The sequence below is a fragment of the Octopus sinensis genome, linkage group LG3 (genome assembly GCF_006345805.1).
Source record: "Octopus sinensis linkage group LG3, ASM634580v1, whole genome shotgun sequence".
NCBI classification, from domain to species: Eukaryota; Metazoa; Mollusca; class Cephalopoda; order Octopoda; family Octopodidae; genus Octopus; species Octopus sinensis.
The window spans coordinates 15,634,794-15,658,162 of NC_042999.1; the positions used below are offsets into that span (position 1 = coordinate 15,634,794).

The window sequence follows — 23,369 nt, forward strand, 5'->3', positions numbered from 1 at the left end:
ACACCCAGTTCTGGTAACATGCTTTGCTTCATTTGACACAACTCTTTTTGCTTATGCTTTTGAATTTGGGGGAGCCGGAATGTCTGAAAATGGGAAGCCCTTATCAAATGTTGACAATACTCACAGAAATTTCAGTAATACTGAGACCAATGCAGTAGTATGCTACATTACTCTTTACTGTTTTACTTGTTTCAGTCATTTGACTGCGGCCATGCTGGAGCACCGCCTTTAGTCGAGCAAATCGACCCCGGGACTTATTCTTTGTAAGCCCAGTACTTATTCTATCGGTCTCTTTTGCCGAACTGCTAAGTGACGGGGACGTAAACACACCGGCATCGGTTGTGAAGCAATGCTAGGGGGACGAACACAGACACACAAACATATACACACACATATATATATATACATATATACGACAGGCTTCTTTCAGTTTCCGTCTACCAAATCCACTCACAAGGCATTGGTTGGCCCGGGGCTATAGCAGAAGACACTTGCCCAAGATGCCACGCAGTGGGACTAAACCCGGAACCATGTGTTTGGTTAGCAAGCTACTTACCACACAGCCACTCCTGTGCAATTGGGCAATTGAGATATTTTTTATTAAGGAAATCTTTCTCATTTGGAGACTTATTACCAGACTGATCATCACTCATTGTAATTAATTTTCTAAAGAATCTTGATGTTTCCGGGCAAGTTTCTCAGTGGATTGCCACATAATGTCTCATGTTATCACAACATGATCCCCAAATCATTCATATGTCAGGAAAGACCATCAGTCATATTTGATGCTCTGACAAGACTAATGTATTATGTAGATCAATTTGATACTGTCCTTTACAAATGTATAACAATCTGATATAGATAATGATGAATTAATTTTTGCTGATGCTCAATGAGTGGAAGATATTAAAGATCATTTTATTAAAGGTGCCCTTTATGTTTGTTTGTTCAAAGAATCACATTGTTGGAAAAGACTGGTGTAGGCTAATTATTCTTGAATAATTTTCCAGGCATTCATCTGCAGTGACTGGATAGAATAAATAGGTCTTTAACGAAATAGGCTATTCATTCTTGAGATTTATTTCACAAATGCTCTTTTGACAATTCATCAAGCACACACACACATGTACTAATGATTTGTAGGTATGTGGTATTTCGTTATGCAATCATAATCTCTATACGTATAAAATTCTTTGTCCGTTTGTCTGTCTGTTCTTGATGCATTCTCAAACAACTCCACCAAATCAAACCAAATTTTACAAGGTTAAACTATTACACCCAGTGAGTGTCAAAATGTAATTTTTATTTTCATTTGGATTAAAACATTATAATATTTTCTTGAAAATAATCTTTTAAAAGTCAACTATAGTACAGGACATTTTATACCACGATGACTACAATATCACATTTTGTATATGAGTGTGTATGTGCCTGTCAGTGTGTGTGTGTTTGCACATTCCTTATATACGAGATAGTAAAGGACATTTTACACCACCACCACCACAATGACACATTGTATATCAGTATATATGTGTCTGTCAGTATGTGTGTGCTTGTGGGTTTATTGCATACCACATAGTAAACGACATTTTATACCACCACCACTACCACCACCACGGCACATTTTGTATATGAGTGTGTATGTGTCTGTCAGTGTGTGCGTGTTTGCGCATTCATTACATAAATGTATGTGTGTCTGTCTTAGTATATGTATGTCAGTGTATGTGACATTGTATGTGTGTGCCAGTGTATGTGTGATTCTCCAATTACACTGATGTAAACTGGCCATGTTAAAGAGCTATACTGGCTCCAACTAATGAAATGGTTGATAAACTCTATCATGAACTTCTTCAAAAGTTAACAGATACATCAGAAATTACTTTTCCATAAATTCACACAACAGTCGATCGAGATCAGGCTGTTCAATACTCTGTTGAATGTCTGAACACACTTAAACCCATTGGGATGCCACTGCATAACTTGGCACTAAAGCTGGATGCTCCCAGTAAGCTCACTTGTGTAATGGAACTTGTTTAACTATTACTTCCATGAAGCCCCCATGTCCTGCAGGCAACAATCATAACAGGTAATCACAAAGAAAATGTCTTTATTACAAAATTTTCTCTCATACCTACAAATGTTCCATTTGAATTTAAGAGGCTTCAGTTTCCATTCAAATGAAATTTTTGGTATTTCAATTAGCAAATATCAGGGTCAATCCCTCAAGGTAGTTGGACTTCCTTTCTCTCCTACATGTTTCTCCCACAGCCAACTCTATGTTACTTGCTCATGATTTGGATGTAGCAACAATTTATGCATTTCGATGCCAACAAAAAATTACTCAATGAAAATTGTTTACCTCGAGGTGCTTCAACATTGACAGATTTTTCCGTTCAAAATTCTATTATCATTACAATTTGGATATTTTCTTAATAAAATATACATATTTTGTAATAATTATGAGAAACAAAATATATCTCCATATTTATTGTTTACTAATCTGAATAAGAACAGCATTAACATGAGCAACACTGGGTAATTCAGCTAGAATACTATAAAGTATATTAAATATATAAGTCAATACCATGTTCAACTGTGTTCTACTAACAAAAATCAGTGCTGGCTATAATTTCTCTCTTTTACTTGTTTCAGTCATTTGACTGCGGCCATGCTGGAACACCACCTTTAGTCAAACAAATCAACCCCAGGACTTATTCTTTGGAAGCCTAGTACTTATTCTATCAGTCTCTTTTGCAGAACCGCTAAGTTATGGGGACATAAACACACCACCATCGGTTGTCAAGTGATGTTGGGTGGGGGACAAACATAGACACACAAACACACACACACACACACATATTTTATATTCATATATACAACGGGCTTCTTTCAGTTTCCCGATACCAAATCCACTCACAAGGCTTTAGTCAGCCTGAGGCTATGGTAGAAGACACTTACCTAAGGTGCCACGCAGTGGGAATGAACCCGGAACCATGTGGTTGGGAAGCATGCTACTTACCACACTGCCACTCCTGTAGCTATAGAATATCTGTAGAAATAACCTTAACAAAATAATGTAAAAAGCGCTGTTATGCAGCAGAATGTGGTATTGACTTATAAAATCATTTAATTTACTTTATAGTATATGATGGTTGCATAACCAAATACCACATACCTACAAATCATTAGTATTTACGTACCAGCTCCAGGAATGTGTCTAATATGTAAAGTGGTACATCCAATAACTTAACATCGCTGTATGCAGTGGCTATATAAGCAATGTGTTCGGAGGTGAGAATGGGTTAGACAAGTGCTGATGAAGGGGTAAAACCCCTGAAATATAGTGTATACATTCATTACCCATTTTTGTTTTCGATCTCATTATTTGTTTGCATTTGATATCTTGATATGAAACGTTGTAGCAAAAATCAGTGCTGACTATAATTTCCATAGAATATCTGTAGAAATAATCTTAACAAAATAACACACACACACATGCACAAACACATGTGCACATGTATACACACATGTACACATACATGTACACAGGCACACATAGAGTGAGGTGTACAACAGGCACTGTACAAAGCAAGGGCATGTGTTTGGTGAACTAATTGTGGTAGAGATACTGAAGAATTTGTCAGTTCATGTGACCCGTGCTAAAAATCAAATTTAAAGGCACTCCTTATACAGGTAAGTGACGTAAATCATAGATCTGAGAAAGAGTAAATACAGATTTGCAATATACAAGAAATGCAGAGGATATAATCATAGTTGGCTCAACCACCATTTGAACTGAAATCATTTTATTTTCCAAAAGGTGATCAGAAAATGTAATGAAATGTCCATTTCCTTATTCTCCATCTTTACTAGAGTGAGTGTTCCAATAACAGTGGCATCAAGTAACAGAGCAGTTTTCATTGAATTAAAGCATTGCTTAAATCTATTTTTATAAGCTAATGAAGGAGCTTTTACACAGTCAATTAACCTACCAGAAATGGTAGCTAAATAGTTGGCAGCTTTATAATCTTCAAATCAAATTCTACCATCTTGCAGAAGAGATACAATTTGGATAATACAATCATTGTCATTGTTATTATCATCATCATCATCGTCATCATTTGATGTCCGTTGTCCATGCTGGCATGGGTTGGACGGCTTGACTGAGCTGGCAAGCTAGAGAGTTGCACCAGGCCCCAGTGTATATGTGTCTGTCAGTGTGTGTGTGCTTGTGGGTTTATTGCATACCACATAGTAAAGGACATTTTATACCACCACCATGGTTTCTACAGCTGGATGCCCTTCCTAATGCCAAATACTTTACAGAGTGTGCTGAATGCTTTTATGTAGCACCACATGAGCACTGTTATGTGGCACTGGCATTAATGCTTTTTACATGGCACTGGCACAGGACTCTTGTGGGCCAAACCTCTTCACCTTAACACTTCAGCAGTTGAGCATGGGTCTTCTTCAGTACAGCAAGATGCCAAGTACCTCAGTTCTTTGTCATCTTGTCTGAAAGGTTCAGCATTCTAAGGACGTCCTTCAGTACTTTGTCTCATGTGTGCTTGGGTCTCTCTCTCTTGGATGTGTTCCATCTACTTTGAGAGATCAGGATACTTTGAGAGGTAAATATAATATGCTTTAAGAAAGATAGGATGGTTCTGTCTGGAATTTCTGTGACTATATGTTTGCTTGACCAAGTTTGACTAGACGCCAGACAACACAATTATATTGGAAGAAACGAAAACAAACACCGATATTATCCCCAAATTAGTAAATAAACAAAGCAGCATCATCACTGAACACTAATGTTACAAAGAAAACATAAACATACATATTCAAGAATATGCAATATACATGTGCATACAATTTACATATGAACATATCTATATTGTGCATAAACACACACATATAAATATACATTTATAACCATATCTATTATTATGCATATATACATATACTTAAACAAATATACCAAATAAATACACATAACCATTCACTATGTAAAGTAAATAAGAACACAGTACTAAAAAGTATTAATGTAAGAAGAATTCTCAATATCTAGAATAAATATTTATGGTCGAACTTAAAATTGCAAGGTTCAATGAATCAGAACTTCGTTTTGATAATTGCAATTTATTTTTAAATGATTAGTGCTTTTATAAAGAATAAAATCATTTGAAACTGTCAGGCTTAGAATTTTGCTGTTTATTTTAGCCCTAGGTTATTACTGAACACTATTTCTGGCCATAACTAAGCTGTCTTTTTAAGGGGATTTAGGTCTACATTATACAATCTGTATGAAATTATGTATAATGAAAGAAAGATAGAGATATGATTAAATGGATAGAGAGAGATACATACAGAGTAGAAAGAGGGAGAGAGCAAATCCATACATAAACATATATGTATCTCTGCGATTGATATCATTAAAAAATTATGCAATCGTGTGTAGTACGTGTGTGCATATATGTGTTTACATATGTACACTAAGTCAAGAAAATTACTGAACAACATTCACAATGGACAATATGCGCTCAATAGAAACTCTGCTGGTATGAATATGTAATGTGAATATGAAACATGGAGGGTGAACTATTATTGCATGCTGTTACCAAGTTCTTTCATGATGGAAGTAAACTGAAGAAGACATAAAGTGTGATGAGATTAGATGTGAAAATAGTATGTGGCATAATGCTGAGAGAGAGAGGAGGGAGAAGAAGAGACAGACAGACAGACAGACTGACAAACAAACAGAGAAAGTGAGATGGAGATTTGATCAAAATATGCCACTATGGAAAACGTTATATATTGATGAACCCCATTTGTCTCTGTGTATTTTCCTGTCTATAGAAGTGTGCAAACACACACATATGGACAACTGTATACAAAAATGTATATAATATCATCTACCAAAAACAATTTGATATTATTCGTGTATAACGATTTGCATTACTATTATGGCTAGGTGATGGAATAATCTTTCAGTATCAACATAATTATTCAGATGTCTCAACGTACTAACATAAATAATACTCTCTCAAATAAAGACACGCATACATGTGTACATGTGTACACACACACACATGCACACACACATGCACAACTGTTGTCTAAATTACACAAAAATGAAAATAACACTGACATCTCATCTTTAACAGATATATTTACCAAAATTGCATAAAAATATCTTGAAATACTAAAGAGTAAATTCAATAAAATCGCCATTGGCTTCAACCACTGCTCCCAGACAACTTTGCATCTCCTGCAACTCTTCTGGATAGTCTCCTTGTTTAAATTGGTGAATGCTGTCATAATCCTTGCCTTCAGTACATCTTTGGTGTTACAAAGCATTTAGTTGGATTAAAACCACACATAATAATCAAGCGGGTTGCAGTCTGGGGAGTAAGGTGGCCAAATGTTAGGGGGTGATGTGGTTACAGAAATTGTGTGAAAGCCATGACTGGGGTCTCCTGCTTGTGTAGCATGGTGCAGAGTCCTGTTGCCAGATACAGAGTCTTCCAGCAGCCACCCTCTTGACCTCCTCCAGGCACTTGATGTAGGCCTCTGTGTTGAATGTGAGGCCATGTGGGGAGATGAAAGGAGGCATAACATTGCTATCACTAGTGATCACTCCCAACACCATAATGTTGACTGGATGTTTGATTTTTATTTCTCAGTACAGGCCGATGCCAGCGCTGCCCCGACTGGCTTCTGTGCTGGTGGCACATAAAAAGCGCCATCCGAACGTGGCCGTTGCCAGCGCCGCCTTGGCTGGCTTCCATGCCGCTGGCACGTTAAAAGCTCCAACCGATCGTGGCCGATGCCGGACCACCCCTGGCACCTGTGCAGGTGGTACATAAAAAGCACCCACTACACTCGCGGAGTGGTTGGCGTTAGGAAGGGCATCCAGCCGTAGAAACTCTGCCAGATCAGACTGGAGCCTGGAGCAGTCCCTGGCTTCCCAGAGCCCGGTCGAACCGTCCAACCCATGCTAGCGCGGAAAACGGACGTTAAACGATGATGATGATGATGATGATGTCCTCAGATTGCACTGTTCTCAGATTGACACCCAAACACTTTGAAATGTTTGCATTGGAGCTGGCATGACTGCCAAGCAGTACAGCATGTCATTGCCAAATTTCTGGCAGAGCGTCATAGTGCTGTGTTTCTCACAAATGGTGTCCAACCGACCCTACTATACTGTGTAGGCGACAAAATCAAAAACAAAAAATGCATATATGTGAAAGAAAAAATCTAAAATGGTGACAATTTACCCATTGCACCCTGTATATGTACAGGAATAAAAGTAGACATTAACAGCTATTTTCATATATAACAGAGTTTAAATAAATTGAAAACAGCATATCTTAAACGTATAAATTAATTTAAAGTACAAATTAAAAAGCATGCAGTATATTATAAGTAGAACCTGAACATTTATTAATTAGAAGAAAAGGATAGGAAAATCACAGAATATCATTTAAGCATAATTTCTTTTTAAGTTTCACATAACAGAAATATATACTGTTTATTTTTTCCAGTATAGAAGTCAGCAATATTCTTTTATATGTTTCAGTCATTTGACTGTGGCCATGCTGGAGCACCACCTTTAGTCAAACAAATCGACCCCAGGAATTATTCTTTGTAAGCATAGTACTTATTCGATCCATCACTTTTGTCAAACTGCTAAGTTATGAGGACATAAACACACCAATATTGGTTGTCAAGCAATGGTGGAGGGACAAACACAGACACACAAACATATATGTATGTATGTATATATATATATATATATATATATATATATATATATGTACAACAAGCTTCTTTTAGTTTCTGTCTACCAAACCTACTCACCAGGCTTTAGCTGGCCCGAGGCTATAGTAGAAGACACTTGCCCAAAGTGCCATTCAGTGGGACTGAACCTGGAACCATGTGGTTGAGAAGCAAGCTTCATACCACACATGTACCACACCTGTTCCCATGAATGTACATAGTGTAAACATGCAAACATTGTCATCTTTCTAATTCCTGCAGTATTTCACATGGAAATTTTGGTCTTGGTTTACAAGTTGGCTTGCTTTTTTTTTTTTTTTTTTGCTGTAAATTTTGGTAAAAAAATTTTTACCTGTTTGCCAGAAAATATGGTATGTATTTGATTAGAAATGAACAAAAATATATATGTACATATATATGTAGGAATTTAGAAAACAGTCCAAAAAAACATAATATTTACCTGCCATATGGACCTAATGGACCACAATCAACAACATGTTTACTTTTTGTCCATGGTCTTGTATCAAACACTGGTGACAACCAAACTTCGAGGTTGATTACTGTGTACTTAATGTTTTCTTTACATGACTTCCAACCCATTCTGAAAGAGAGAAATTATGAAATTTACTATTTAATAACTGAGCTCTTTTTCTGCTAAATATCTTATATCTTTTTTTGAAGAAACAGCGTAGTTTCAATTTATGGAAAGCTAATTCCTAATTAACCTGTCACGTTAATCAACTTTGGTTCTGTTTTTTTTTTTTTCTTTCGTAGAATATTGCCAAACATTGTAAATTGGTTGAGGAATGAAAAAAATAAATAAATAAAAACCATTGTATAAAGCAGAACAACAAATCATAGCAAAGACATCAGGTCAGATAATGTGCAAACGAGCAACCAAAAAAAAAAAAAATGTGTCATGAAAAAGTATTCCCATAACGACATTAACTTAAAGACATTTCATTGGTCATCAGAAGTATTTTTTTCAGAATTATAAACAGACTAGTGGCCAGAAAAGTTAATTGTTCATTTAGCAAGTCAGTTTTAAATTGTTTTTACACATTCATCATCCTTAATTTTGATTATTCTGACAAAGATGGTTTTTACTTCTATTTTGACATAATGCAAAAAAACTACCAAGAGTTTTTTTTTTTTTTAAATAAAAATTGATGTTAAATTTGTTATACAACAAATGATAAACCAGGTCTCTTTAATACAACTACAACATGATAACAAATATAGAAGCTGCTTTAATATCAAAATGTATTGCTTAATAGCTACGAGTGTCCATTTCTTTGAAGGACCAGTTTAACTGAAAACACAAATATTTCGGTAGAGATGATATCTGAATAAAATTATCACAGTGGTTGGATGTGTAAATTTTAACATATGGATAGATGATAGAAGATATAACTTTCATTAACTATTAAATAACTTAAAATTATGCAATATTAATTATATACTTTTTCAGTTTTCTTTGTGAAGGATTACTCAGTAATGCAACTTTATAATTAAGTTAAATCTTTTCCTTCGTGAACTAAATACTACAGTCATTCTTGCATAAATACATGCTACGTTTACTCCTCATTAAATAAAAACTAATTTAGAAAATCTGATAAGAATATATTAATCTCTACTTATTTTAAAAGAAATAGTTTCTCTTTTGCATATAATTTTTCATAAAAACACTTGTCAATTATTCAAATAGTTTTCCAAAATATTCATTTGACTTATATTAACTAAACTGGAGACTTCTTTACTTTAATGTTCTAAGTTTCTGTTGGCTCTGAGCCATTATGAAAACAGTTTTATCATATAAAATACTTGTAAGTATGGAAAAAGCAACTTCTATCCAAAAAAAAAACTATAGGCAGCATTCAACAACTTTCTCTTAAGAGATTTTTAAAAAGTGCAGATAACCTAATTAATTACTCCAAACTAATAAGGATTAATGAACCTTTGAAGAAAAATAACTATTATTGACAAAGATAGCCCTTAACAAATTAACTAAGTAAGCAGGTTACACTATTCTTTGCTACATATAAAACAGATTACATTTTCCAAAAGTTTGAGAATAATTCTTCTGAAAACTATTGTTTATTATTTACAATTTTCTATAATTTAGATGTGTGTATGTGACTGATTTTCTCTTTTTTAAAAACTATATGTAACACAAACAATATTGTTAATTCATACGTATTGGTTCACTATAAATTATATTCGTCTTTAGCATATATTTTCAAGGAAGTACATATGGTTGATTTAATAAATCTTCAATTTCTTTTTCCCAATGTTTTTCATTGCATGCTTTCTAATTATTGATCCAACAACAAGCATTGTTCTCATTTCCCACTTCAGATATTTCTATTCTAATGTTTGTCATTACTTAAATAAGTTCTTATTTATTTTTCTGGTTAATTCTTTACTTTTGAATAACTCAATATAAATATGAAAATAATTCTTAAATATTAACCACAATCTAACAAGAAAGAAAGCAGAAAACATAAAATATAGAGCCATGCATTTCTGACAACATTTAAATCAAGTAAATGTGTTGAATTTTACTGTTGAGAAATTGCATCTCCTTGGATACAAACATTGGCAGTTACCATGTAAATAAATCCAATTATTCAAAATACAAGAAATATTTTAGGATTCAAAGCTATTAAAATTTTAGCTTACATTTCAGTTTTTCTTTTCTTAATCAAAAACCTTTGTTTGCAGATAGATTTATGAAGAAATTGATAAAATCCCAAACCATACAAGAAAATCAAGAATCAGAAAACCTTTCGGAAAGCAATTAAATTGAAGAATAAGTCATCTGAATAACAAGGTTTATATTTCAAATTGATAAGCAACAAAGTAAAAATACAAGATTATGAATTCTATTAACTTTATTTTGGATATACAAATCAAAAGCAGGTTCTGGAATGATAACATAATGAACTAAAGCACGGTCTGTTTCTTTTCTTCATCTATCCCCTCTCCCTCTCTGTCTTCCTCTCTCTCTCTCCCACACTATCTTGCTCTCTCTCTCTCTCTTTTTCCCCCTCATTGTTTGGATTTAAACAACCCTGTTAGGCAGTCATATTGAGAGATACATTTGTGGATTAGTGATGACCTGATCATGAGTTCAATATTTTGTCTTTAGCACCGAAGCCAATGTCTTACAATGAAAGGTCATGCTAACCTGTCCAATATGAGTGAAAAGTAGGCGCTCTCCCTGACATCAGAATTATTAGCAGTAGGAAACTAACCCCACTGTAAAAATAATTGCTTTGCTAACATATACATACACATATACACACACAAATGCAGATAGAAAATGTAAGTATAACACCAAAACAGAAAAGAGATGGTGTAGGATGCATATTAAGGAGATAACAGTAAAAATAATAGAAAAAGGCAGGCAACACTAATAAAATTGAAATTTTGCGATATGGAGCTTCAATGGAATGGAGATTAGCTTTTATAAAATGCTCATAGGCATTTCAGGTGATTTGCAAATTTCTAATCTGTTATTTATAAAAAGTAGGAGAAAGTCATAAGTTATTATTTTTTTTTATGTAAGGAAAATAGAAAAGCATCTAAAGAAATACAGTATTCAGATGATCTGCAGGTTGCTCTAGTTGTGTAATGTGGTCATGACAGACTGATTGCTTACAAATGATGAAGCACAAAAAGAACCTTATATTCCAACAAAACTGTTTCAAGACGATAATTGAAATGCAGAAGATAAAGAGAAGAACCATACTAGAGATTATAAAAAATTTTGGGGTTATTGAGAATAAAGCAGCAAGATGCCAGAATCATTAGGGCAACTGACAAGATGCTTAGCAGCATATCTTCAGGTGTTTCATGTTCTGAATTTAAATCCTGCCAGTGTCAACTCTGTCATTCATAATTCTGAGTTCAATAAAATAAAGTACCAGTCAAGTTCCTTCTCGAGCCATGCCAGGCTCATAAGGGCCGGTTTCCCGGTTTCGGTGGCGTTGAAATTCCTCACCTGGATGGGACGCCAGTCCGTTGCAGGATTACTAATTTTTGCCAGCTGAGTAGACTGGAGCAATGTAAAATGAAGTGTTTTGCTCAAGAATACAACGTGTCACCCAGTCCAGGAATCGAAACTACAACCTTACGATCATGAGTTCAACACCCCAACAACTAAGCCACGTGCCTCCACACCAGTCAAGTACTGGGGTGTGATGTAATTGACTTGCTCCTTCCTGCTAAAACTGCTGGGCTCCTGTCAAAATTAGAATTTTTGATTCTTTCTTTTATTCTTTTACTTGTTTCGGTCATTTGACTGCGGCCATGCAGGAGCACCGCCTTTAGTCGAGCAAATCGACCCCGGGACTTATTCTTTGTAAGCCCAGTACTTATTCTATCAGTCTCTTTTGCCGAACCGCTAAGTGACGGGGACGTAAACACACCAGCATCAGTTGTCAAGCAATGCTAGGGGGACAAACACAGACATACACACACACACATACATATATATATATATATACATATATATGACAGGCTTCTTTCAGTTTCTGTCTACCAAATCCACTCACAAGGCATTGATCGGCCTGGGGCTATAGCAGAAGACACTTGCCTAAGATGCCACGCAGTGGGTTTGAACCCGGAACCATGTGGTTGGTTAGCAAGCTACTTACCACACAGCCACTCCTGCGCCTATTGTGAGTAAAAGACAAATGAGGTAATATAGGATAGGGAGACAAAGGAAAACATAGTCTGAGACAAACTCGTCTAATTAATGAACGTCAAAAAGAAAGAAACATTGAACTGATGACAGTGACAATAATTTCCAACTGATTTCCAGGAAAAATATTAAAACCTAAATCTAAACCTGCAAAAATGTCTATGCACAGATCAAATCCAACATCATACCACCTCTAAAAGAAAGAAAAGAAAAAAACATTGCATATTGTTGTATTTAGGAATAGTCATTTTGCCAGTTTAACCAATAAAAACACACGCACTATATATTTGGTGTTACTTTGCTTCAGCGTTATTCATTTTTTACATTAATCTTAATCTTATTTCGGCCAGAGTTCTTTCGTCACACTCCTGTGACCTCATCAGTGGTCCTTTGCTTTCTTCTTTCTTATTTGTGTGTCTCTCCTTACTAACGGTCAGCCTTTTTGTATTTTGTATTCCTATTGAATGTGTCTTCATTTGCGCATGCATATACCTCTATGTGTGTCTATGTTTAGTTAGTTTTTTTTTACATTAATCTTAATCTTATTTCGGCCAGAGTTCTTTTGTCACACTATAGAAATACAAAATGGCTGACAGTTAGTAAGAAGAGACACACAAATAAAAAAGAAGAAAGCAAAGGACCACTGATGAGGTCACAGAAGTGTGACGCAATAACTCTGGCTGAAATAAGATTAAGATTAATGTAAAAAATACATAACACTGAAGCAAAGTAACACCAAATATATGGTATGTGTGTTTTTATTGGCTAAACTGGCAAAATGACCATTCCTAAATACAACAATATCTGTTTCAACACACGATTTCACATCAAAAATCTTGCAAAACAAATATATATATACATTGCAGTTCGGATCATCAATTCTAATAGAAAATTCCAAATAACAAAGATGCAAAGATTAAATAAAATTTTCTCTTCCATTTATTTCTTTTACTCTTTTACTTGTTTCAGTCATTTGACTGTGGCCATGCTGGAGCACCACCTTTAGTCAAGCAAATCGACCCCAGGACTTATTCTTTGTAAGCCTAGTACTTATTCTATTGATCTCTTTTGCTGAACCACTAAGTTACAGGAATGTAAACACACTAGCATTGGTTGTCAAGCAATGTTGGGGCGACAAACACAGATACACAAACATACACACACACACATATATACGACAGGCTTCCTTCAGTTTCCATCTACCAAATCCATTCACAAAGCTTTGGTTGGGCCGAGGCTATAGTAGAAGACACTTGCCCAAGGTGCCATGCAGTGGGACTGAACCTAGAACCATGTAGTTTGTAAGCAAGCTATTTACCACACAGCCACTCCTATGCTTACTCTTGAAAAAAAAATTGAAATTGATGATATTAACACAATATGGTGATAGCAAATTTTGTACAAAGGAAGCATAGTTGAAATTGAAAACCATAATGCATCAATATTCATATATTTGTTTATTCTCAGTCAGATGTGTATTTTAAAATAACAGAAATAATGATTACTCTTGCTTTCAAGAATTTTTCCCCTCTGTCGAGTATGAATAAAGCAAAGAGTAGGAAAACTAAGATTTGTAATAAAAATTGGTTACCTGATCAGTGAAAAATATATACAAAGTGGCAGAAAACTGTTAATAATACTTTTTTTATAGAAACGATAAGTAGAGATATATTTTCTTTGCATAATTAAACAAAGATAATATTGAGAATATAATAAAGATATAGTGTTTGAACTATCTCGGTTAAATTTCCTTAAAAATAAAAAATAAAAATATATATATATTTTTTAATGTAAAATAAAACACTATTTTTTTAGAAATAATATTTATCACAAGACAGAAAAGTATTGATTTTTTTTATATTTCATTGATATCAGTTTCTTAATGGCTGATTTGAAAAACAATGTAAATGAAATAGGATTTCAAAACCTCAAACAGAAAGCAAATCATATGCAGAAGTATGATAAAAGCAACAATAGTGGTGATAATACTTTGATTTCAATCAGGAACAAGGATTTGTGTGTGTGTGAGTGAGTGAGTGAGTGAGTGTGTGTGTGTGCGTGTGTGTGTGTGTGTGCGCGCGTGGGTGTGTTTTTGTGTGTGTATGTATGGGATTGCATGAGTGTGTATGGTAGGAGAGTAATAATCCTTTGACTAGATTTTGGAATCCATATTCTCCAAGAGAGCTGAGGAAGCACGCTCAATCTATATATATAAAGCTGAAGTTGTCTGTGTGTGGCAGGTTTGGTAGCCTTCAACTAACACAATCTCCTCCAAGACCCTGCGGCACAAGTTGATCAAAATTGAGAGTATTATAGAAGAAGGCTTGCTCTTCATTCCGTAGAAGATAAAATTCAAATAGGACCATGTTAACACCAAAAATTATTTACATCAAAAAGGTGCTTTTTTTCTATGAAAAGCCCTATTTTTTACGATTTTTGGCTGCTGTGTCACCATTTTTTGGTGTATTTCAACCAGAAAAATGCCCACTTAAAGAGCTAAATAATGCAAAATTTATACTTTCCAAAAGTTCCAATTCTAAAGGGTCAAAACAAACCTGAGCAACGCCAGGCGATACTGCTAGTATAATATACAGATACATGAAGAATCATGCTACACAAATGTCAGTGCTTTGTATAGTAAAACAGTAAATCAAAGATAGTAATAAATGTCAAAGAAATCCAGGAACTTTCTCTGACCATTATGAAACATAGAATATGTTGTATTATAAGTGGAAGCCACATAGTGTATTTGATTGATATAAAAATCAAAAACCAAGACATGACAATATACACAAACATCACTTTTAGCCGAATACAGTCTAAGTTCAGACTAGTAATGATACAGAATCAAGATAGGGTGCCCATATATGCAGAAATTGTGTACGATAATCTAAGATTATAATAATTCTTAAAACATTATCTTCAGTCTACTTTAGCCCCAAATAACTGCTGTTTTTCTGTACATTGGGACATTGGTCATACAGCTGAAATGCCACTGTATACAGTTAAACTCTGGACTACATTCATAAAAAGAGCATCTGTTTTATAGAAAGTTCTTTAATTAACAATATTGTTTCAAACAAACTTCTACTATAAATAGTAAAAATATGAGATAGGATACATGGCTGAAATTGGTCTGTGAACTTGGAAATTCACCATCTCCGTGGCAAGCCAAATGAGACCATATTCTCGTGGCCTGTGCCAGGGGCGTAACCAGCCCACTTATGCATACCTTTTCCTTCTTTGGACACTAAAACTCTGCTTACGAAGACCTGTTGAGGCAAGTGAAATCAAAATCAAAATCAAATTCGATGACTGGCATCCATGCTAGCAGGGCGCAAAGAGCACCATATGAGTGTGATCATTGACAGAGCGGCTAACCGGCTTCCGTGCCAGTGGCACTTAAAAGGCACCATTCAAGCGTGATCGTTACCAGCGTCGCCTTACTGGCACTCGAGCCCCATGCTAGTAGGGTGTTAAGAGCACCATCCGAGCGCGATCGTTGCCAGAGCGGTTATCTGGCCTCCATGCCGGTGGCACATAAAAGACACCATTCAAGCGTGATCGTTACCAGTATCGCCTTACTGGCACCCGCGGAATGTGTAAAAGATTTGAGCGAGGTCGTTGCCAGTGCCGCGTGACTGGCCCCGTGCCGGTGGCATGTAAAAGCACCCACTACACTCTCGGAGTGGTTGGCATTAGGAAGGGCATCCAGCTGTAGAAACTCTGCCAGATCAAGATTAAAGCCTGGTGCAGCCATCTGGTTCACCAGCCCTCAGTCATACGTCCAACCCATGCTAGCATGGAAAGCAGACGTTAAACGATGATGATGATGATGATACATGGCTGAAATTGGTCTGTGAACTTGGAGATTCACCTTCTCCACATAATCCATATTATCTTACCAACTTCTCATTCTCTTATCACACACTCAATCTCTAAATTTTGCACAATTCTTCCTCTACAGTTACTCTCACTTCAATTACATGTATGCCTAAACAACTGACCTTTAAAAAGTTTAAACGGATCATATCAAATTAATTTTATCCACCTAAGAAAATCTGAAAAGGCTAGATTATAAAAAAAATATCTATGCTATAAATAACAGAAAAACAGGAAGTAAAAAACTGTATAAAATTACAGTGAGAAAACTGAAATGGAATTGTAAAAAGAATACAAAAGGTTGCCATAGGTGTCAGTGTTTTCAGAATATTAACATTATTAAAATGTTAGTACACTGAAAACACTGGATACTTTGTTAATACTTATCATTTTAGATGTTGATATTAATGTTTATTTATTTTTTGATTGAAAATGTATTTTGAAACACAGTTTATTTTTGCTCTGTCTTCAGTGATGAATACAAACACATAAGAGCAAATAATAATAATAATAATAATAATAATAATAATCTTTTCTACTCTAGGCACAAGACCCAGGATTTTGGGAGAGGGGGCTAGTCGATTAGATCGACTCCAGTATGCAACTGGTACTTAATTTATCAACCTTGAAAGGGTGAAAGGCAAGGTCGACCTTGGCAGAATTTGAACTTAGAACGTAAAAACAGATGGAATGCTGCTGAGCACTTCGTCTGGTGTGCTAACGTTTCTGCCAGCTCACTGCCTTGGGTGAACACGACGGTAGTGGGTATAGATATTTAGGGATTTTGGAGCTGGATGACATTCTACACAGAGAAATGAAAGTCAAGGGCAGTGAAGCATATGAAAAAAGGGTGAAGATGGTGTTAAAATCCAACCTAAATGCCAAAATTTTGATTACCACAATGAATATCTGGGCAGTTGTGGTGGTCAGATATAGTGTGTCACTCCTCAAATGGATTAAGATGGAAATATCAACACTGGATAGAAGAACGAGAAAGTTGATGACGCTGCATGGGGTGCTACACTCTAAAGCAAATGTAAATAGACTGCATATGAAAAGAAAGAATGGTGGCAGAGGTCTAATTAGTATAAAATATCGTATAAGGAGTGAAAGGAGAACGTTTGTCGAGTATCTGATAGTGATGAAGACCTGCTGCAATATGCTACGAAAGATATGGGTGTAAATGCAGATGAAATGATAGGCAGGGAAGAGTTTAACCAAAGAGCTGAGAAGAGAAAAGAAGACCTTCTTTAAACGAGAATGCATGGACAGTTTGAAAGGAATACACAAGACGTTAAGGATAATACAGCATCGGGGGCATGGCTTACATGAGGTGATTTGAAGCATACCACCTAAAGCCTGATCATTCCTGCACAAGACCAGGCTCTACAAAACTGCTACAAAACTTCTGATACCCAGAACTGCAGACTCTGTGGAAAGAGTGTGGAAAATGTGACCCACTTGGCAAGTGGATGTGAGAGCCTTGCATAAAAAGAATACAACTGCTGCCATGATAAAGTGTGTGTGTATCATCATTGGCTCTTATGCCGTAAATACCAATATGAAGTAACAGAGAATTGGTATGAGCATATACCAAGTAAAACTATGCAGGATGATGGAAAAGTAACAATATTCTGGGGCTATGATTTTTATGATGGATTGTGTGATTGAACACTGTTGGTCGGATATTGCCATATTGAATAAGGGAGACAAATATTGTCAGATCATTGATGTAGCCATACCAAATGACATGAATGTTGTGAGTAAAGAGGTTGAAAATATCACCAAGTACTCCGAATTGGAAGTGGAAATGGCAAGACTGTATGGAATGTGAGAAGTTAATGTAAAAGTGATATCAGTGGTGATCAGAACGTTGGGCTCAATCCCATCGAAGGCAACTGGAAATCCCATGCAAGATTGAGGCCTTGTAAAACACAGCCTTACTGAATGCAATGCACATCTTAAGGAAAGTATTATCTGTCTGAGGTCCTTGTTTTGACTTGACTTACAGTTTTACCTACACTGTGTTACAAAGGAATAATGATAATAATAATAATAATAATGATAACAATAATTATAATAATAACAATAATAATAATAATAATAATAATAATAATAATAATAATAATAATAATAATGGTTTCAAATTTTGCCAGAAATTGACCCCAGTGTTTCATTGGTATTAACTTCATTGACTCTGAAAGGATGAAAGGCAAAGTTGACCTCAGCAGAATTTGAACTCAGAACATAGTGGCAGATGAAATACTGTTAGACATTCTGTCCAAAGCTCTAACAATCTTATGAGCTTGCCACCTAAATCATAATAATAATAATATTAATTCCATTAAATTTTGGCAGCAATTTTGAAAGGAGGGTGCAAGTCAGTTACATCAACTGCAGTACTTATCTGGTATGTTATTTTATCGACTTCTGAGGGATGAAAGGCGAAGTTGATCATGGTACAATTGGAACTCAAAATGCAGAGCCAAAGGAAATGCTGCTTTGCATTTTGTCCGATGGTCTACCTATTCTGTGAACTCACTGACCTAATAACTGCAGGGAAATATAATTATGCTAATTAAAATTTCTTTATTTGCCACAATTTCGATAAAGAGAGATTGCAAAAAAAAGCAATGAACAAGTAAAGTACCAGTCAAGTACTAGAGTTGATGTAAACAACTTGTCCCCTTCCCCTCAAAATCGCCATGGATTGGCATCCTGTTCAGGAGAAAGTTGTGATCTTGGTCACATGGGTAACTGGTTTTGTGTACCTTAGGGCTCAAGTAAAATTTTAAAAAAACATATAATACTGTGCATTCTTATTTCTTTATTGCCCACAAGGGGCTAAACATAGAGGGAACAAACAAGGACAGACAAAGGGATTAAGTCGATTACATCGACCCCATTGCATAAGTGGTACTTAATTTATCGACCCTGAAAGGATGAAAGGTAAAGTCGACCTTGGCGGAATTTGAACTCAGAAACGCTAAGCATTTCACCTGGCGTGCTAATGATTCTGCCAGTTTGCCACCTTAATACTGTGCATTCTGGTGAATGGCTCAACTTATTCCTCACAAGTATTATTGTTCTACAACATTTTATATAAAGACCCAATCACCTTATATATACATTTTTGAACTAGAACAATATTCAGTCCAGGTGCAAGAGGCTCTTACAAATGAACTACATTTCTTGGTGTTTACTAATGTATTTATAATTGTTGTTATTATGTTGTTTTGTTCTTTATACATGCTGTTTTTATTTCCATAAAAAAAAAAAAAATCTTTAGAAAATGTAATTTACTGCTTTAATGAGAAAACTCTTCATGCTAGAATGGCAGCTGTATTGTTATCGCTATGATGGCTGTCATGGCTTGCTCATACCACTCCTTCCCACTTAAATGTCACACTTGTTGAAAATTGTAATAAAACAACTGTCTGCTAACTGCAGACAAGGTGAAAATAATTATTCCTCCATTAATTACTGGAAACACTGATATTTTTTAAGTCCCTTTTTTTTCAATGATTTGATCTTAAACAACAATAACAATAAAAATTTCAATTTTTCTCACTTAGAAAAATAGTTTGAAATAAGGTGCATTAATGGCTTATGAAAAAGGTAGTCCAGAGATGATGACAACTGCAGATACAAAGAAGGAAATGTTCAGGTAAAATCAAATGAGAAATTCATAAAAAAAAAAGCCTTGTCATTACAGAAAATGTTTCGATGGTAATTCTATCTCCATTCCATTTATATTAGGCATCAATAACCCTAACTGACATATTAAACACTACTGCAATGAATATAAGCACTATGGTAGGACAATCACTTGTCTTCTGCACTTGGTGGACCATAAACTAGAGACACTGCTGCAGAAAATACATGGGTTTACAAAAGAAACTTCTAGAATATTTGGGTTTGAAACATGCTATCGAAGAGAAAATTTAGAACATTAATATCATACTATATAAAGAAACAGTATCAATAAAACTACAATATATACATATATTTTGATTTTGATTTTGATTTTTTCCAGTTTCAGCTAATGAGCTGTGGCCATGCTGGGGCACCGCCATTTGGTTTGCTACACGATTTTACCTCACGGATGCTTTTTAGCAAACGCCATCTGATGCATGAGAGAGTTCGATGCAGCTGCCCTCATCTGCACCTCCTGCCGTGAAGTTGGTTCATCCGGGGTACCTGACAGGAAGCGATCCAGTCCTACTTTAAAGACATCCGCATCTACACCATGCAGGTCCCTCAGGTTCTTCGGGAGGATATTGAAGAGCTGTGGGCCTCTGAAGCCCAGGCTATCACAATATCTTGTCCTTCATCTTGATGGCAAATTTGGAGTCCTTGGTACTATGCAGTGGCGCCCGGTTCTGGCATTTGTGTGACTCTCGATGCCAAAGTTTGGGACAAGTCCTTCCAGGATCTTCCAGATATATATTATGGCATATATATAGTATTATACTAATACTTAAAAGCAATAAGCCACACATTCTACAACACAAACAAATGAAGGAAAAGTTTAGAGACTAATATTGTAGGTGCATTAGATAAATATATAAAACAGAGGTAAAAGACCAAAATTAAGTAACTGGTTTCAATACTCAAACTGCTCCAGTTATATGCTATAGTTATAATAAACTCAATTGGTTACTAAATGAACTAGTGATACCAAACAGGAAACAAGAAATATGACTGCATTTAAAAATTTAAAATCTAGCATAGAAAAATATATTCATTCTAAATAGAAGCAGATAGGGGCCTTATGCAGCTAGAAAACTATTAGATTATCTCAACTGAAGCACTAAAAATAATACCTTGGAAAGAATAGTAGAAATCTAATACAAAAAGTTAGAAAACCTGATTAAAAGCCAACCAATGTCTTCAAAGAAGCTAACAAATGCAAAAGAGATGCTGAAATGAAAGACAGTTAAGAGGAGAAAGGAAAAAAATAACAGCAAAAACTGTGACAGAGCAAAAAAAAAAAATAATAATAATAGGCGCAGGAGTGGCTGTGTGGTAAGTAGCTTGCTAACCAACCACACGGTTGCGGGTTCAGTCCCACTGCGTGGCATCTTGGGCAAGTGTCTTCTGCTATAGCCCCGGGCCGACCAATGCCTTGTGAGTGGATTTGGTAGACGGAAACTGAAAGAAGCCTGTCGTATATATGTATATATATGTATATGTGTGTGTGTTTGTGTGTCTGTGTTTGTCCCCCTAGCATTGCTTGACAACCGATGCTGGTGTGTTTACGTCCCCGTCACTTAGCGGTTCGGCAAAAAGAGACCGATAGAATAAGTACTAAAAGGTGGTGCTCCAGCATGGCCGCAGTCAAATGACTGAAACAAGTAAAAGAGTAAAAGAGTAAAAGAGTAATAACTAAGCTGAAATAGGGCTATGTTAAAGTGATAACAAGAAAAACCCCTGTAAGACCAATATCTGGAAAAATAGACAACACAGAACAGAGTGGAAATAGACAAAGAAACTTTTGAGTACAGGCTAAGAAGCACAAAACTCAAAGCTGAAATTGAAAGATTCATGATTGCAGTTCAGAACCAAAGCCTTCTCATCAAAAACTACAAAAAGTATATAATGAAGCAGACTTCATTAAGTAATTGCAGAATATGTGAAGATCATAGCACCAATATTTTAAAAGGTCTTTATATAGAACAAATAAAGAGAAATTTGACCTAATGGTTAAGGTGTTGCACCCAAGATTGAAAGATTGTGGTTTCAATTCCCTGAACAGGCAGTGTGTTGTTTCATCTTGATCCAGTTCAGTCATCTGTGATGCTAACCCTGCAACAGACTAGTATCCTGTTCAGGGGTAACTGTTGCAATCTTGGTCACTTAAATACTGTCAAAACTGAGTTAAGCTCCAACATTCTGAGTCCTAGGACTCATGACAGACATAGCACAATATAAATGTGTCAAGTCAGAAGAAATTGTCAAACTGAAATTTTAACATAGAAATTCTAACAAATTTCATTAACAGAATAAGGATTACTGAGAAAAAAAAAAAAAGAAATTTGGTGTGATTTGTGGTGGACTTGTTTTCACTAGTTTAATATTTCTTTTAATGTTTCTCAAATCTTTATTAACATTCAGTTTCTACCTTTCAACATTATATTATACTAGCAGTATAGCCCATCGTTGCTTGGGCTTGTTTTCTTTTCAACCCTTTAGTAGTAGAATTTTTGAAAAGTAAAAATTTTGCATTATGTAGCTTGTTATTCCCCTTAAGTGAACATTTTTCTGGTTGAAATACACCAAAAAATGATGACACAGCAGTCAAAAAATCATACAAAAAGAGGAATTTTCATAGAAAAAAAGCACCTTTTTGATGTAAATAATTTTTGGTCTTAACATGGTCTGATTTGAATGTTTTCTTCTACAGAAGGAAGAGCAAGCCTTCTTTTATCATACTATCAATTTTGGTCAACTTGCACCGCAGGGTCTTGGAGGAGATAGTGTTAGTTGAAGGCTACCAAACCCGCCACACACAGACAACTTCAGCTTTATATATAGAGAGATTTAGCTATTTTATCATTAGGATACAAATGTTGACATGTTTTTTGTTTCATTTGATAATAATGAGAAATTGAAAAGAAATAAAGAGGGAAAAAAATGAGAAAAAAAAGGGAAGAAGTTCACAAAAGGATAGCTTCTTTTCTTTTTTGTGTTTCAATTATATAATGAACTGATTATCTCAAATATCAATAATACCCAAACTATTTCAATACATGTCAATCTCTTGAAACTGAAATATCATTTGCAGTTTGTAGAGTTTAACACATTAAGTTTAATCTGAATATGACAGTCATGCTAACTTTTATTCAGCCTTTTTAACAACCAACATTTAGCAGCAATTAACAGAAATGGAATAGAAGGAAAGAAAACAAGTAATGTAACAAGAAAATGAAATCCATTTTGTGTTTAAGTCTGTGTTCCCAGAGGCGATAAAGAAATATTTACAATTCAAATTTTA

At 35.3% G+C, this 23,369-nt stretch overlaps 1 protein-coding gene across 3 annotated transcripts in view; it reads right to left on the reverse strand.

The window, feature by feature from the left end:
- LOC115209184 overlaps window positions 1–23,369 on the reverse strand; it is a 662,850-nt gene that overhangs the window by 295,971 nt on the left and 343,510 nt on the right. For all 3 annotated transcript variants that reach the window (XM_036500873.1, XM_036500871.1, XM_029777425.2), the window contains one exon: window positions 8,243–8,383. In XM_036500873.1, the coding sequence (XP_036356766.1) occupies window positions 8,243–8,383 (141 nt within the window). The remainder of the gene's footprint in view (window positions 1–8,242; window positions 8,384–23,369) is intronic.